The sequence below is a fragment of the Staurois parvus genome, unplaced genomic scaffold (assembly GCF_062004578.1).
Source record: "Staurois parvus isolate SC_StPar_1 unplaced genomic scaffold, SC_StPar_1.0 ptg000392l, whole genome shotgun sequence".
NCBI classification, from domain to species: domain Eukaryota; kingdom Metazoa; phylum Chordata; class Amphibia; order Anura; family Ranidae; genus Staurois; species Staurois parvus.
Window position 1 is genome coordinate 3,404,647 of NW_028318188.1, and position 16,040 is coordinate 3,420,686.

Consider the following 16,040-nt stretch of genomic DNA (forward strand, 5'->3'; position numbering starts at 1 on the left):
TCCCTAGCGCGCTATAGCCGAAAGATGGCTAAAGCGCGGTTGTCTAGCTTTGGGAGAACGTCCATGGATGTCATTTCAGAACACGCCACCTGTGCACCCCCAGCAGCGCGCACCCAGCGCTGCCGGTGATCGCTGTGTCCTACAGACACAGCTGATCACATGATATGGTAAAAGGCCAATCACAGTGGCCTTTTACCATGCAATCAACTGTGTCCAATGTCACAGCAGATCACCGGGTAAATACAGTTGCCGGTTATCGGATGCACCTTCTTCACACTGTTGCAGTGTGAGGAAAGTACTGCCAATAACTGGCAATTGTCAGAGAAGTGATTGGCACTGATCATCAGGACACTGATGATCAGTGCCGAGCAGTGCCGCCCACCTGTGCCCATTAGTGTCGCCCACGTTTACCCATCAGTGCCACCCATGTGTGTCCAGCAGTGCCACCCACCAGTGTCCAGCAGTGCCACCCATCAGTGCTGTCCAGCAGTGCCACCCATCAGTGCTGCCCAGCAGTGCTATCAGTCAGTGCCACCCAGTGCCCATCAGTGCTGCCCATAAGTGCCGCCTATCAGTGCCGCCTATCAGTACAGCATCACCAGTGCCAGCTCAGCAGTTCCACCTCAATGCCGCCTATCAGTGCCTCCTATCAGTGCTGCCTATCAGTGCCACCTCATCAGTGCCCATCAGTGCTGCCCATCAGTGCAGCCTCATCAACGCACATCAGTGAAGGAGAAAAATTATCTAATAAAACAGCAAGATAAGTGAGCGCTAAAAGATAAAATCAGCAGCTATGCACCGCAAAGTACCATATAAAACCTTCAAAGTAATAGAGTAAAATAAGGTGCAGCGCTAAATAATTTGTTATGTATCAAAATTGTCCGGCCGCACGACCTGCTCTTCCTCCAGCGGCCCGATCGCTTCCCTTAGTGACAGCTGCAACAATCACTTCCGGAAGGTCACGCCTAGCGGCAAGAACATTTTGATACATAACAAATTATTTTACTCTATTACTTTGAGAAAAATTACCTGTTTGCTAAATTTTATAATAGAAACAAAGAAAACCTTTTTTTTTCCCCAAATGTTTTGTTTTTTTTTGTTTATAGCGCAAAGAATAAAAACACCCAGTGGCAAATAAATACAAACCAAAAGAAAGCTCTATTTGTGTGAAAAAAATGATAAAAATGTCATATGGGTACAGTGTTGCATGACCGCGCAATTGCTAATCAAAGTGCGACAGCGCTAGAAGCTGAAAATTGGCCTGGGCAGGAAGGGGGTATAAGTGCCCGGTAGGCAAGTGGTTAAAACATAAAAATAAAGATCAGGAGGTGCAGTGCACTCTTATATTTTAAGAGATAACCTAGCAAGGCAAAGCTGGGTAGATTGCAATTTACAGTGTGGCAACCCTTGAATTAGAGGAATATATGAGAACCCTTTGTAAATGTGGGATATTTTCTGCTTGTAAATTTGTGTGTTGTCCATTATGGCTCATTTATTAACTTATACAACTGTGATTTGTAACCTGTGGAGATCAACACTTTCCCGAATACAACCATGCACTTATGGAGTACATAAACTCACATTCCAGCATGTGTGTGTGAAATGTCATTCGATGTACAACATGTGCAGAACACTGTAGTTTCACTATGACAGTCCCAGCTATCATATTGGACCAGTTCTAGAACAGCATACAGTACATCTGTATGGCTGCAAGGAGCTTGTGAAATTTCTTGTCACAACAGCACAAATTTGATATGTGGAGGATGTATGATTACTGCTAGTACAGTTTCGATTGGCTGGCCTTATACTGAATGTTTTGCACAGGAAAATATGACTATTTTGCAAGAGACTGAAAGAAAGCTAAAAACACTATTGGGGGCAGAACTTCATACTCCTGAAGATGCAGGTATCAGTTTTGACTTTTAACTTCTGTGTGGGGCTATACAAAATAGTGATTTGCTTAGGAAACGTTATGGGATTCCTTTACTAAAGGAAACTAGGCTGTTTACTTTCTAGAGATATCTAGAGATATTTCCTTTAGCGTAGTGAACTTGGTGAATATTTACTTCGCAAATAATACCCAATCATGTGCAAAGTAATATAAAAAAAATATTTTTGCTTGCAAACGATTGGATGATGGAAGTCGGCAGAACTTCACCTCATAAGCTAAAGGAAAATTGCAAAGTGAAGAAAAATCCCTTGCAAAGTGAACAGCCTAGCTGCCTTGAGTAAATTATCCCCAATCCTTTTTGCTAAAATAATAATAATGTGTACCTGTAGTCAGCTTTTTCTTTATAGCTTTGAATAGAGTAGGGGGGATTACAACTTTTGTAATCTTTTTTTAAGCTTCTTGTGTCCTGTTTCTGCTATACCGGTATATCTGAGGAAAGCTTTCACTCAAAAAGGCTCCCCTTTGAAGGATTTTCCCTTAAAATCTGTTCCGATGACAACCATTTTGGATTTTCAATCACTCTTTTTTTCCCAGAGACAGCAATACAAATCTTCCCTGCTGTATCCATAACTAAACAAAAATGTTGGCTACACATATACCTTGGGGCATATTTATAAAGCAGTGAAGGTGTCTTCCACCAAACTTTTTTGCAAAGTAAATCAATTACTCTAATTTAAAGTGGAATTACACTGCATAGGAGCACCACAAGCCAAAATGCTATTTAATTATTGTTTAGTATCCAAAGCAAACTCCCCCATCCCCCATGTCTCCATGCTTTATTTTGCTGAGAAATCGCTTTGAAAAACAACCCCCTAGCATTTCTCCTCGCAGCCATCTTGATTAAGAGCAGATGATTCATGTAGCATTTATCTCCTTAGCTCAGGCATGTAGGCAGGAGGGTATGCTTGGCTGGTAAAACCCTTCCTCCCCTCATAAAGATTCCTGAGATGTATTACACTATGTGCCTAGGCCTGGAAACCATGAAGTAACTGTAGAAATGTTAAAAATTATAAAACAAATAAATATGATACATTACTATCTATTTACTGATGCAAGGAGCATAAGGATTAAAAATAGTCAATGTTGATTGAGAGAGAGATGTTATGCTTATTAAGACACATGCACCAGGAAAGCTCACCTGCAGTAACTTGAATCACAGAGGAACATGATTTTCATTACTGCGCGATTCAGTGTGGTGCAGGGGCGGACTGACCATTTGGAAACTTGGGCCCTGTCCGAGGGCCCAGGGTCAGTATAGGGCCCCATAAGATGCCCCTGGTACCTTTTTCATAGGCTTTTTTGAGTTTGTGCAAGAACACAGGGGCCCCATGATCCCCTATTGCCCGGGGGCCCCATGAGTTGTCAGTCCGCCCCTGGTGTGGTGAGTTTTTTCAGCCCACTCTTTGGATGAGCTGTAATCACACTGGGTCACACCAAAAGTAGTGCATGCTGGATCGCATGAAACTGTGCTACCATGCAATCTGGTGCAGGCAAATGTACTGCATTTGGGATGTTGTTAAAAATACATGATCAGTCAAAGCAGATTGCACACCCAGTGTGCTTTGAATGCAATGCAGGAAATGCACACGGAATGTGGGTTTTCTGCATGGCATTCTGGTTTTAACGGGCCCTGTTTGGTGAATGCCAACTTAACTGCTGCATAAATATGCTCCTTTATGTACTTTTGTTTTTTACCCTAGTGTCCATTTTCTGAGGATGTATACACATACTGTTCAGATAAATGGTCATTTCTTTAGTGGCCTATTTTTGGCCATACACTCACCAATATCTATTAGCTTTCAATTGATAAGCTCCCTCAGAAAGAGCTCTATCAAACCTTGAAAACTGTTAGTGGAAGGTTACCTTGATCTATGATTGAAAATATATTATAAAATCATTTGGTATGATCATCATAAGATTTGTACTTAGTACCAAATTGAAATCTGTCAAAGAATTGTCATCTATAGTGTAATCTGTAGTATCCATGTGTAATAGTGAGATTTCACTACACTGAAGATAGATCAGTAAAAAAAAAAAAAAAAGGAATTCTGATTATTTTTGATTACTGTACTTTGTATGTTTTAATAAAAAAAATAAAGCATGTACAAATAGCATGCTAATTGAAGGTTGTGTGTATGTAGATAAATATGCTGAAGAAATGCATCAGATTGAAGGGGTGCTAAATGACAGAGCTATGCAACAGAAAAATGAAAGAGATGCACTTGCAAAAAAGTACAGGTAACTTAGTAGAAAGTAATATGGAACTATTAATTATCTTACATATGTGCTTAACAAGACTATCATCCACAATTACTGGAGAGTCTTCCATACAGGCCCAGACTGGCCATAGGGCACACCGGGCATTCGCCCGGTGAGCCGGGGCTGCCTAGATAGGAGAGGCGGCCGGGCTGCACATCGAGGACCGTGCAGTTCTCGGTTCCTCTATGTGCAGCCCAGCCACCTCTCCTACCCATCTCCTGCATGCGGTTGGCTCCTGTATGCTCCCCCCATGGCTGCCGCCCCTCATCTCCTTCAGCGGCCCCCTCCCTCATCTCCTCCAGCGGCCCCCTCTCTCATCTCCTCCAGTGGCCCCCCTCTCTCATTTCCTCTAGTGGCCCGCCCCCTCATCTCCTCCAGCGGCCCGTCCGCTCATCTTCTCCAGCGCCCCCCCCCCATCTCCTCCAGTGGACCCCCTCCTCATCTCCTCCAGCAGCCCCCTCCTCATCTCCTCCAGCAGCCCCCTCCATCTCCTCCAGCGCCCCCCCCCTTATCTCATCCAGCGCTGCGGGGATCTGTCAGCATGACTTCTCTCACCCCTTCTTCTTTCTCCCTCTCTGTCTCCTATTTCTTTTCTCTTTCTTTCTCTCTCTGTCTCCCATTTCTAATTTTTTTCTCTCTCTTTCTTTTTTATAGTTCTCTCTTTCTTTCTCTCGCTGTCTCCTGTTTCTTTCTTTTTTTCTCTCTCCTTTCTTTATGTCTCTTTCTTTCCTTCTTCCTCTCTCTCTGTCTCCTGATTCTCTTCTTTCTCTCTCCTCTTTCTCTCATTTTTCTCTCTCTCTCTTTTTTATAGTTCTCCCTTTCTCTCTCTCCCTGTCTCCTGTTTCCCTCCTTTCTTTTTCTCTCTCTCTCCTTTATTTCTTTCTTTCTTTCTAATGTTTCTCTAATTTTTTTTCTCTTTCTTTCTTTTTTATAGTTCTCTTTTTTTCTCTGTCTGTCTCCTGCTTCTCTTCTCCTTTCTCTCTTTCTCTTTCTTTCTTTCCCTCCTTCTCTATTTCTATATGTCTTTCTCTCTCTCTGTCTCCTTTTTCCTTCCTTCCTTCTTTCCCTCTTTCTCTCCTTCCTTCTTTCTATACGTCTCTCTTTCTCTCTGTCTCTTGTTTCTCTCCTTTCTTTCTCTCCCTCCTTTCTCTTTCTTTTTGTCTCTTTCTTTCTCTCTCTCTCTGTGTCTCCTGTTTCCCTCCTTCCTTCTTTCTTTCCCTATTTCTTTCTTACCCTGTTTCTTTCTTTCCCTCTTCCTTCTTTCCCTCCTTCCTTTCTTTCCCTCCTTCCTTTCTTTCCCTCCTTCCTTTCTTTCCCTCCTTCCTTTCTTTCCCTCCTTCTCTCTTTATATACTTCTTTCTTTCTCTCTCTGTCTCTTGTTTCTCTCCTTTCTTTCTCTCCCTCCTTCTTTCTCTTTCTTTATGTCTCTTTCTCTCTCTCTCTGTCTCCTGTTTCCCTCCTTCCTTCTTTCTTTCCCTGTTTCTTTCTCTCTCTTTCCTTCTTTCCCTCTTTCCTTCCTGCCTTCTTTCCCTCCTTCCTTCTTTCCCTCCTTCCTTCTTTCCCTCCTTCCTTCTTTCCCTCCTTCCTTCTTTCCCTCCTTCTCTCTTTATATACGTCTTTCTTTCTCTCTCCGTCTCCTTTTTCCCTCCTTCCTTCTTTCTTTCCCTTCTAACTTCTTTTCCTCTTTCCATCTTTCATTCTTTCTATACATCTCTCTTTCTCTATCTCTCTGTCTCCTGTTGCTCTCCTTTCTTTTTTGCTTGCTTTCTTTCCCTCCTTCTTTCCCTGTTTCTTTCTTTTCCTCCTTCTGTATGTTTTTCTTTACCCCCCCCCCCCTTCTCTCTCTCTCTCTCTCTCTATTTCCCTCCTTCCTTCCTTCTTTCTTTCCCTCCTTCTATACATCTTTTTTATTTCTCTCTCCCTGTCTCCTGTTTCTCTCCTTCCTTCCCTCCTTCTTTCTTTACCTCCTTCCCTCTTTCTATATGTCTCTCTTTCTTTCTCTCACTCTGTCTCCTGTTTCACTCCTTCCTTCCCTACTTATCCTCCTTCTATACATCTTTTTCTCTCTCCCTCTCTCTCTCTGCTTTTTCCCACCTTCCTTCTTTCCCTTCTTCTTTCCCTATTTCTCTTTCCTTCTTTCTATATGTCTTTCTCTCTCTCTCCCTTTTCCCACTTCCCACCTTCCTTCTTTCTCTTCTTCTTCTTTCCCTCTTTCCTTGTCTCTCCTTTGTTCTATACGTCCCTCTTTCTCTCTCTCTCTCTCTCTCTCTCTCTCTGTCTCCTGTTTCTCTGATTTCTTTCTCTCTTTCTTGCTTTCATTCCCTCCTTCTTTCTTTCTTTCCCCCCTTCTATATGGCTTTCTCTCTCTCTGTGTCTCCTGTTTCCCTCCTTCCTTCTTTCCCTCTTTCCTTCTTTCCCTCTTTCCTTCTTTCCCTCTTTCCTTCTTTCCCTCCTTCCTTCTTTCCCTCCTTCCATCTTTCCCTCCTTCCATCTTTCCCTCCGTCTCTATTTACCTCCTTCCCTCTTTCTATACGTCTCTTTCTCTCTCTCTGTCTCCTTTTTCCCTCCTTCTTTCTTTCCCTACTTCTTTCCCTTCTAACATCTTTCCCTCTTTCCTTCTCTCTTCTTCCTTTCTATACGTCTCTCTTTCTCTCTCTTTGTCTGTTTCTCTCCTTCTTGCTTTCTTTCCCTTCTTTCCCTCTTTGCCTCCTTTCATATGTCTCTTTCTCTCTCTGTGTCTCTCCCCATTTCCCTCCTTCCTTCCTTCTTTCCATCTTTCCCTCCCTGTATACATCTCTTTTTCTTTCTCTCTCTGTCTCCTGTTTCCCTCTTTCTTTCCCTCTTACTTTTTTTCTTTCCCTCTTTCTTTCCCTTTCTTTCCCTCTTTGCCTCTTTCCCTCCTTGCCTCTTTCTATACATCTCTCTTTCTCTCTGTCTCCTGTTTCTCTCCTTCCTTTCTTTCGTATCCTCCTTCTATACATCTCATTTTACTTTCTCTCTCTGTCTCCTTTTTCCCTCCTTCCTTCTTTCTTTCCCACCTTCCTTCTTTCTCTTCTTCGTTCTTTCTTTCTATAAATCTTTCTCTCTCTTTCTGTCTCCTGTTTCCCTCCTTCCTTCTTTCTCTCTTTATTCCCCTCTTTCCTCCTTTCCCTATTTCCTTTATTTCTCTCTCTCTCTCTCTCTCTCTCTCTCTCTCTCCTTTTTCCTTCCTTCCTTCCTTTTTTCTTTCCCTCTTTCCTTCTATACATCTCTCTCTTTCTCTCACTCTTTCTCTGTCTCCTGTTTCTCTCCTTTCTTTCTCTCTTTTTTGCTTTCTTTCCCTCCTTCTTTCTCTTTCTTTCTTTCCATCCTTCTATATGTCTCTTTCTTTCTCTCTCTCTCTCTCTCTCTCTCTGTGCCTCTCCCTGTTTCCCTCCATTATTTCTTTACCTCCTTCTTTCTTTCTTTCCCTCCTTCCTTTCCCTCCTTCCTTCTTCCTTTCCCTCCTTCTATATATCTTTTTCTCTCTCTGTCTCCTGTTTACCTCCTTCCTTCCTTCTTTCCCTCTTTCTTTTCTCTTTCTTTCCTTCTTTCCCTCTTTCCATCTTTGCCTTCTTCCTTCTTTGCCTCCTTCCTTCTTTCTATACGCCTCTTTCTTTCTTTCTCATTTCGCTTTTTTCTTTCTTCACTCTCACTTTCTTTTTCTCCTTTTTCTTTCTCTCTTTCCCTCCTTCCTTCCTTCTTTCTTGCCTACAAAAAATGTAAAATAATAATAAAATTGTAAAAAATAAAATAAAAATTAAAACCTACTGACACTAGTGGCACAATTACCAGAGTCACAAAGGTCGCTCTTGTGACCGGGCTCTGGCGTTCTGCCACCGGGCTCAAAGGAAAGGGTCCCCGGGCTTTGGGCTGCTCAGTCCAAAGTGCCCGGGCCTATTTTTTGTCCCAGTCTGGGCCTGCTTCCATACATTTTATAATTAGACATCAAAGACAAGCAATATGCCTCTATATTTAGCAGCTTTGGTTCAAAGTGAAACAAGAGTCTAAGTCTGGGTCAAGAGCTTCAATATTTTCATATACTATCAAAAGCCAGCCTTTTCTGTATGGAACAACAGACAAACTATAGTTTGATCAGAGCCTTGGTTTTCCACCTGCTTGCACTAAAGCTGCCATATGAAAAAGTACTACTATCCCTGAGTCAGGAAGATAGTCTCTTTATACATAGAAATAGTTTATTGGCCAAGGTGAATAATCTCATAAAGCAAATATTTCCTGACCCCTTGAAAACATACTAGATATGGGGTAGAATATATGACAAAGGCTTGTCTGTTCTGGGACTTATATGTGTTCTTTCAGTCATAAGAGGCAGAGTTTAGTAACCTTAGCTTAGTCATGGGAAAAGGAAGATAAACTAACCGCTTTAAGGGACAGAAAGGAATTGATTACAAATTGAAATATGTGGATGATAGCATATACGGAGGAGAGAGCACATATTATTTAAATGATTGAATTTTGTTTTGTTTAATTTAAAATTAAGCACATTTTTGTTTTGATTCTCAATTGTTTAGAATACAGTTTGTCTCAAAATAATTTCAAACAATTGTATGTTAAAATGTCTAGAAGTGATAGCAATCTAAATCCCATATACTGTACATAATTAATAATTTGTCGCATACAGCATCATTTGAAAAACGACCAAAATTTTCTAACATATCTGAGTATTCTCGTCTTTGATTCTTTGTAATGAAACTGGTTAAAAATGATCAAAATAATAGTGATTAAAACAATTGCTTTTAAATATAGGGATTAGATTGACACGTCTAACCAACATTTTCCATTCAGCCATAGTTCACCTTTCATTATGAATAACTGAGCATTAATCTGAAAGTATTGTTATATATACTTGCCATGTTTTATTTGCTTGTTCTTGAAGCATTTGTTAGTAAGAACATTTCTTTTTGCTTATATCTACCAATAATAATCCCTCTTTCATTTTCCAATCCTGACTGCAGCAATACCATTTCAAAGCTGACTATTATGAGCAAGAATAGACTTTTCTTTTAGCACTCTCTTTATTCATTATCCTCATAAAATCTATTTATTCCAGGCTAGGCTTGCAGTGAATGAGAGAAAAAAAGAAAAACACGAGGTTATATACTAAAACTGGTGAGTGCAAAATCTAGTGCAACACCAGGGTTTATTGCCAAAGCTTATTTGAACAAGCTGAAGTTAGAAGCTGATTGGCTACTATGCACAGCTGTACCAGATTCTCAGTGAGTAAATCCCCCCAAAGTCACTGTGCAGCACTAAGCAGGAAACATACTCAGCACATATAGATGAAACTTGAAAAATTAGAATATCGTGCAAAAGTTCATTTATTTCAGTAATGCAACTTAAAAGGTGAAACTAATATATGAGATAGACTCATTACATGCAAAGCAAGATAGTTCAAGCCATGATTTGTCATAATTGTGATGATTATGGCTTACAGCTCATGAAAACCCCAAATCCACAATCTCAGAAAATTAGAATATTGTGAAAAGGTGCAATATTCTAGGCTCAAAGTGTCCCACTCTAATCAGCTAATTAAGCCATAACACCTGCAAAGGGTTCCTGAGCCTTTAAATGGTCTCTCAGTCTGGTTCAGTAGAAATCACAATCATGGGAAAGACTGCTGACCTGACATTTGTGCAGAAAACCATCATTGACACCCTCCACAAGGAGGGAAAGCCTCAAAAGGTAATTGCAAAAAAGTTGGATGCTCCCAAAGTGCTGTATCAAAGCACATCAATAGAAAGTTATGTGGAAGGGAAAAGTGTGGAAGAAAAAGGTGCACAAGCAGCAGGGATGACCACAGCCTGGAGAGGATTGTCAGGAAAAGGCCATTCAAAAGTGTTGGGGACTTTCACAAGGAGTGGACTGAGGCTGGAGTCGGTGCATCAAGAGCCACCACACACAGACGGATCCTGGACATGGGCTTCAAATTTCATATTCCTCTTGTCCAGCCGCTCCTGAACAACAAACAACGTCAGAAGCGTCATTACCTGGGCTAAAGAAAAACAGACCTGGTCTGTTGCTCAACGGTCCAAAGTCCTCATTTCTGATGACAGCAACTTTTTTCATCTCATTTGGAAACCAAGGACCCAGAGTATGGAGGAAGAATGGAGAGGCACACACTGCAGTGTGAAGTTTCCTCAGTCTGTGTTGATTTTGGGAGCCATGTCATCTGCTGGTGTTGGTCCACTGTGCTTCATTAAGTCCAGGGTCAACGCAGCTGTCTACCAGGAGATTTTGGAGCACTTCATGCTTCCTTCTGCAGACGAGCTTTATGGGGATGCTGACTTCATTTTCCAGCAGGACTTGGCACCTGCCCACGCTGCCAAAAGCACCAAATCCTGGTTCAATGACCGTGGGATTACAGTGCTTGATTGGCCAGCAAACTCGTGTGACCTAAACCCCATAGAGAATCTATGGGGCATTGCCAAGAGAAAGATGAGAGACATGAGACCGAACAATGCAGAAGAGCTGAAGGCCGCTATTGAAGCATCCTGGTCTTCCATACCACCTCAGCAGTGCCACAGGCTGATAGCTTCCATGCCACGCCGCATTGAGGCAGTAATTGCTGCAAAAGGGGCCCAAACCAAGTACGGAGCACATATGCATGCTTATACTTTTCAGAGGTTCGATATTGTTCTATGTACAATCCTTGTTTTATTGATTGCATGTAATATTCTAATTTTCTGAGATTGTGGATTTGGGGTTTTCATGAGCTGTAAGCCATAATCATAACAATTATGACAAATCACGGCTTGAACTATCTTGCTTTGCATTTAATGAGTCTCTCTCATATATTAGTTTCACCTTTTAAGTTGCATTACTGAAATAAATGAACTTTTGCATGATATTCTAATTTTTCGAGTTTCACCTGTATGATAAACAGATGTGGCTGCACCAGGGGCGGACTGACCATTCAAACACTCGGACACTGCCCGAGATCAGTAGGTGGCCCCATGAAATGCCCCTGGTACCTTTTTATAGGCTTTTTTTGAGTGTGGGCAAGGACATAGGGGCCCCATGATCCCCTACTGCCTGGGGGCCCCATGAGTTGTCAGTCCACCCCTGGGCTGCACCCATGTACACGTGCTTTTTCTAAACAATATATAGAGACCAAAGTCTTCAATAAATTTCACGTGATTGAAGCTATTTGCTACCAGGCCATGCACCCCACCTTTAACCTCAGGTGTTCATTTACAGCTTTCAAAGTTTGTAAAAGACTTCCCTATCCCCCCAAACCATACATTTTCTGAAAGCGCAGGACCAGTTGAATAAAAAAGAAAGTGTTACTGATTTTGTAGATCCTTTGATGGCTGCACAAATCAAACCAATACTTTCAATAAAAAATACACTAAAATGATTACTAACACACACAAACAAAACATAACGTACAAAATTCCTACTAAGGCTAAAAAATAAAACCGTGTGGAATTAATAACGAACACATATTTAAAAATGTTAAATTGTGCCTTTTTATATTTATTAATTTAGGTATAATTACATTATTAAAATAAGGCATATATATATCTGTAAATTACAGTATTAAAACATTGACATCGTCAGGCTGCAGTACCAACTTCTGGCAGGAGGCCTGTTTTATGAATGAAATTATGAATGAAACTTCCAGCCTTTATGTGATCACAATGCCATAGCTGATACAGGGGTAGATTTACTAAAATGGTACACTCAGAAGCAGATTGGCTACCATTCACAGCTGCACCAGATTCTAACTTCAGCTTGTTCAGTTAGGCTTTGGCAATAAAACATGGAAACTGATTTGTTTCTATGCAGAGCTGCACCAGATTTTGCACTGTCCACAGTGATTGCGTGATGGGGAACCATTCTCTCATTCATCATTAACTGAACTGAAGATGTCACTGCAGCTTGGTCTGACAGGTAGCAGTCGTGTGCAATGTCAACTGATTGTTAAAAAGGGAGAGTTAGATTAATATACCCTCAGCATGGGATGTTCTGTGGGATAACATAAATCTACATATTGTGGGCAGGAAGTGGTTAAACGAATTGTCTTTTGATAGGAATGTTTAGGTGATCTCATTCACTTGTATACCTAAAATAGAGTATAGATTCCCTTTAAATCAGGAACAGAGCACCAGAGCAGTGAGACTCTACAGGGAATACAGACACAAAAATTACACTGGGGAACTCTGACTATCAGAGTTTCAAAGTAATAAAAGAATCTGGTGTATCATTCAGCTGAAATAAGTTCTAGGTGTGTGAATCCTTATGACTCTGGGAGTATAAAGAGTTTGCGTTTAATACTTTTTTTTAAAGAAATCCTTTGTTTTCTACCTTTATGTTCATTCTACTGCATTTTTATTCCATAAGGGCATCAGTGGATTCATTTAAACAAGGAATATTAAGAGAAAAATTAGCTCAGCTAGCATGTAGACAGAAGTCTTTACTGCAATTAGTCCATGATCAAAAAAACGTTGGTTTGAAAATAATAGCATATCAACAGATGAAGAGATCACATTCTAATAACAATGGCCAGGACTCATCTTCGCATTACTGTGCTAAATCTCCTGGAAGGAATCCAATATCTGGGTTACTTACACATAATGAGGGGCACAGTGCCAGCTGTGCTAATGGAAGCACCATGGCAACAAAGATGCCAGCAGTGTGTGGAGTGCCAGACGCTCGAAGCAACCAATTCCAAATCACATTTCAAAGATTAATTTCAAGTTCAGAGATAAATGGAACCAGAGATATCCCTGTCGGTGTTCTGGCAAGTGAAAGGACAGGACAGCACTACTCCAATTTGACATTTGAAGACATTCCACTGGGAACTGAAAATGCTTTATTAGACTTAGATCCATATTCCAGATTTACTTCTGCAAACTTGAGCACAGTGGATGATCAGTTAGAAACTGAAAAACCAAGAAGCAGGTCCCCCAATTCTATATTTTTTAACAGCACAATAAACCTTACAGACAGTAACGTGACTGTTCCTAAATATAACTACCAGGCAATTGATGAGAGGCAACAGAATTCTGATACCTATCAGCCTTTAGAAAGTCCTAACTTGGAAGAGCATAATCGGCAGGCAGACAGGGCCGTTCCTGTTGCATTTGGTGATGTCTCAGAGAATGGAAGGCCCCAATGGAATGTTTCAGGGCAGATAAGCACCAGCCTGGATTACCACATGGACAATCATACAGTTAATATCCAAGCAGAAATGAAACGGAAGATCAGTGTAGACGTCAAGAGAAGGACCAGAATGGTTTCAATGAAAAAACTAATCAGTATGGGAAAATTAAAGCCAGGAAAAGATGCTCTTTCATTCCATTTACAGGTATTTCAGTGTAGAAAACACATCATTCAGTAACCATGCTTGTGTGACATAACTTTTTTTTTCTAGCCAAACACAAATGCTTTCCTGTCTTTAAAGAGTCTAAGGCCTTGTTCACACAGGCATATCTATGCATACACCAATGTGAAGGGCCATCTGACTACATGGGATACACAGGTATTCTGTGCATCCGCATGCAGGCAGTCACATTCATGTTCATTTGGATGCAGTGGCTGCATGGACATAGCTGCTGGTCCTGATTTGACAGCTGCACTGGTGTAAGTGTCCCCCCCCCCCCGAAGGCACACTGTCTGGCCTCATTCACACAGGTATACTATGCAAACACCCATGCAAAGGGCTGTATTTGCTCACTTAGGATGCATAGATGCACCTGCATGGTTGTTAGATTGGGCCCAGCAACTGTGTTCATGCAGCTGCTGCGGTCCTATAGAAATGATGCATGGAACATCACTGCATCCTGTGTGGGCAAAGACAGCCCTTTGCATGGGGAAACGCATAGATATGCCTATGTGAACAAGGCCTAATAGTGATTTTCAGTCTGTGTAGAAAGGTAGTAATAGTTGTATGTCTAACTTTATGAACAAATATAGCTGAGTATTTGATTTTTTTTTTTACAGATTTTAAAAGAAGTGAAGCTTTGCTATATTATAGGGAACATCTAGAAATGTTAAGGATAAGTGCACTTTAAAAGAAAGTGCACTTATCTTTTTTGCCCCTTCCCCTTTGCACATCACAGCTTCATAGGCTTCTGCAGGTGTGGCCAGGACAGTGAGACTTGTGGAACAGATTATAAACAAACTTCAGAGGCTGTGGCTGTCACTTTGAGATAAGTATGCATCTGTGATTGGGGAGAATAAGTAAGGTTAGGTCAGGGGAAAGGGGTGAATGGATAAGTGCAAATTTCCTTTAACGGTGCCTAAACAAGGCCATGAAAAATGTACCTTTTATCTGCAATTGCTCATGAAAAATAGAATTGCACTTCCAGGTATGTGAGTGTGCCTAGGCACTCCTGTGCCTACCACCACATAGCTTTATATCTACATTGTGAGATCTAAGGCACTGCTGCCTCTGACTGCTAGTGTGAGGTCTGAAATGAGATTTAGTGATTATATTTCTTTGCTTCTCGCTGTGCTTATTGTTGCAGGCTCTGACATGAGAAAGCAAAGCCCTACCTCTACACAATGCAAGACTTTTTAGATTCAGGTCTACTTAAAAGGAAACCTTAGGTTGCTGCATTAGAGATCCAGTTCACCTAATGGTTCTTCTTGGCAAGATCACTGTATCCAAATTCTCTACTTAGGTCCCATTCTTATTGTTGCATTTCTGTTGCATAACAGAGGAAGAAACTATGGCAAGGAAATGTCACTACTGGCATCCCTGAGAGTTCTAAAGTGCCAGTATGTGAAGCTACCTGCCATATACCCCCAATCACTGAAATACAATGCTTTCATGTGAACAGGCCCTTTTAATGGGGTTCATAGTTTTTACAGAAAAAGCAAATTGTTTATAGATATTACCTCTGCAGATGTTTAAATATCAAGCAATCAAACCCATTGATCATTGAGCCAGTACAGGTAGTAGGTTTGACTATAAACTTGCAGGTGTACACATTCAAGAACATTTATAAAATTGAGAAATCAAAACTTTTTTTCTAGTGATGCACCAATATATCAGCTGCTGAAAATTATCGTCCGAAAATAGGGTGATTGGCATTTTGCTGATAAAAAAAAAATAAGATGCTCATAGTGATAATTGACTTCAAAGCAAAATCGCATCCCACATCCCTTTGACGGCAATGCATAAATGCCCCCTATTGACTTAAATGCAAAATCGCGTCTCATTAACTTCAATGCAAAAACGCCCCCTTTTGACTTCAATGCAGAAACACCTCTATTTAAGTTTTTTAATTTTATATATATTTTCATTTTATTTTCTGTCCAACTTTTGTGTGTTACTGTCAATAAGTTATTTTTCTTTAGAGGATTGTATTTTTTAAATTTATATTCATATTAAAATGTCAACTATAATATATATATATACATATATACACATATACACACACACACACAATATTTTTTCTAACAAAAACTTTCAGTTTCAGTTTCCGGCCAAGTGCATCTTGAAGTTTCTGTTTTGATTTCAGTCCAGAATTTACAATTTTGGTACACCACTATTTTTTTCCACAGATTTGAAAAACTTTTATTTGTGCTATTTATAAAACACACGTGTTGTGTTTTTTTAATGCTTTACAACTTTCATAAACCTCATCTTAATAGTATTTTACAAATACTTTGGACATTTCTCCATATTTTTCTTTTTTGTTTTTCTGAGAAAAATTAGGTGGACCTCACTTTTTCACTTTCCTCACATGCACACATCAGCGCAACTTCTCTGACTGTTTATGACAGTAGCAGAAGGAAAGAAAAGAGCAGAAAGTACCGTAAATGTCACTTCAGAATGACT

At 40.6% G+C, this 16,040-nt stretch overlaps 1 protein-coding gene across 1 annotated transcript in view; it reads left to right on the forward strand.

Moving 5' to 3' along the window:
- ANKRD31 (ankyrin repeat domain 31) overlaps nt 1–16,040 on the forward strand; it is a 196,709-nt gene that overhangs the window by 83,369 nt on the left and 97,300 nt on the right. Inside the window, exons 9-11 of the mRNA XM_089686185.1 lie at nt 1,825–1,906; nt 4,093–4,189; nt 12,593–13,559. Coding sequence (XP_089542311.1) covers nt 1,825–1,906; nt 4,093–4,189; nt 12,593–13,559 — 1,146 coding nt within the window. The remainder of the gene's footprint in view (nt 1–1,824; nt 1,907–4,092; nt 4,190–12,592; nt 13,560–16,040) is intronic.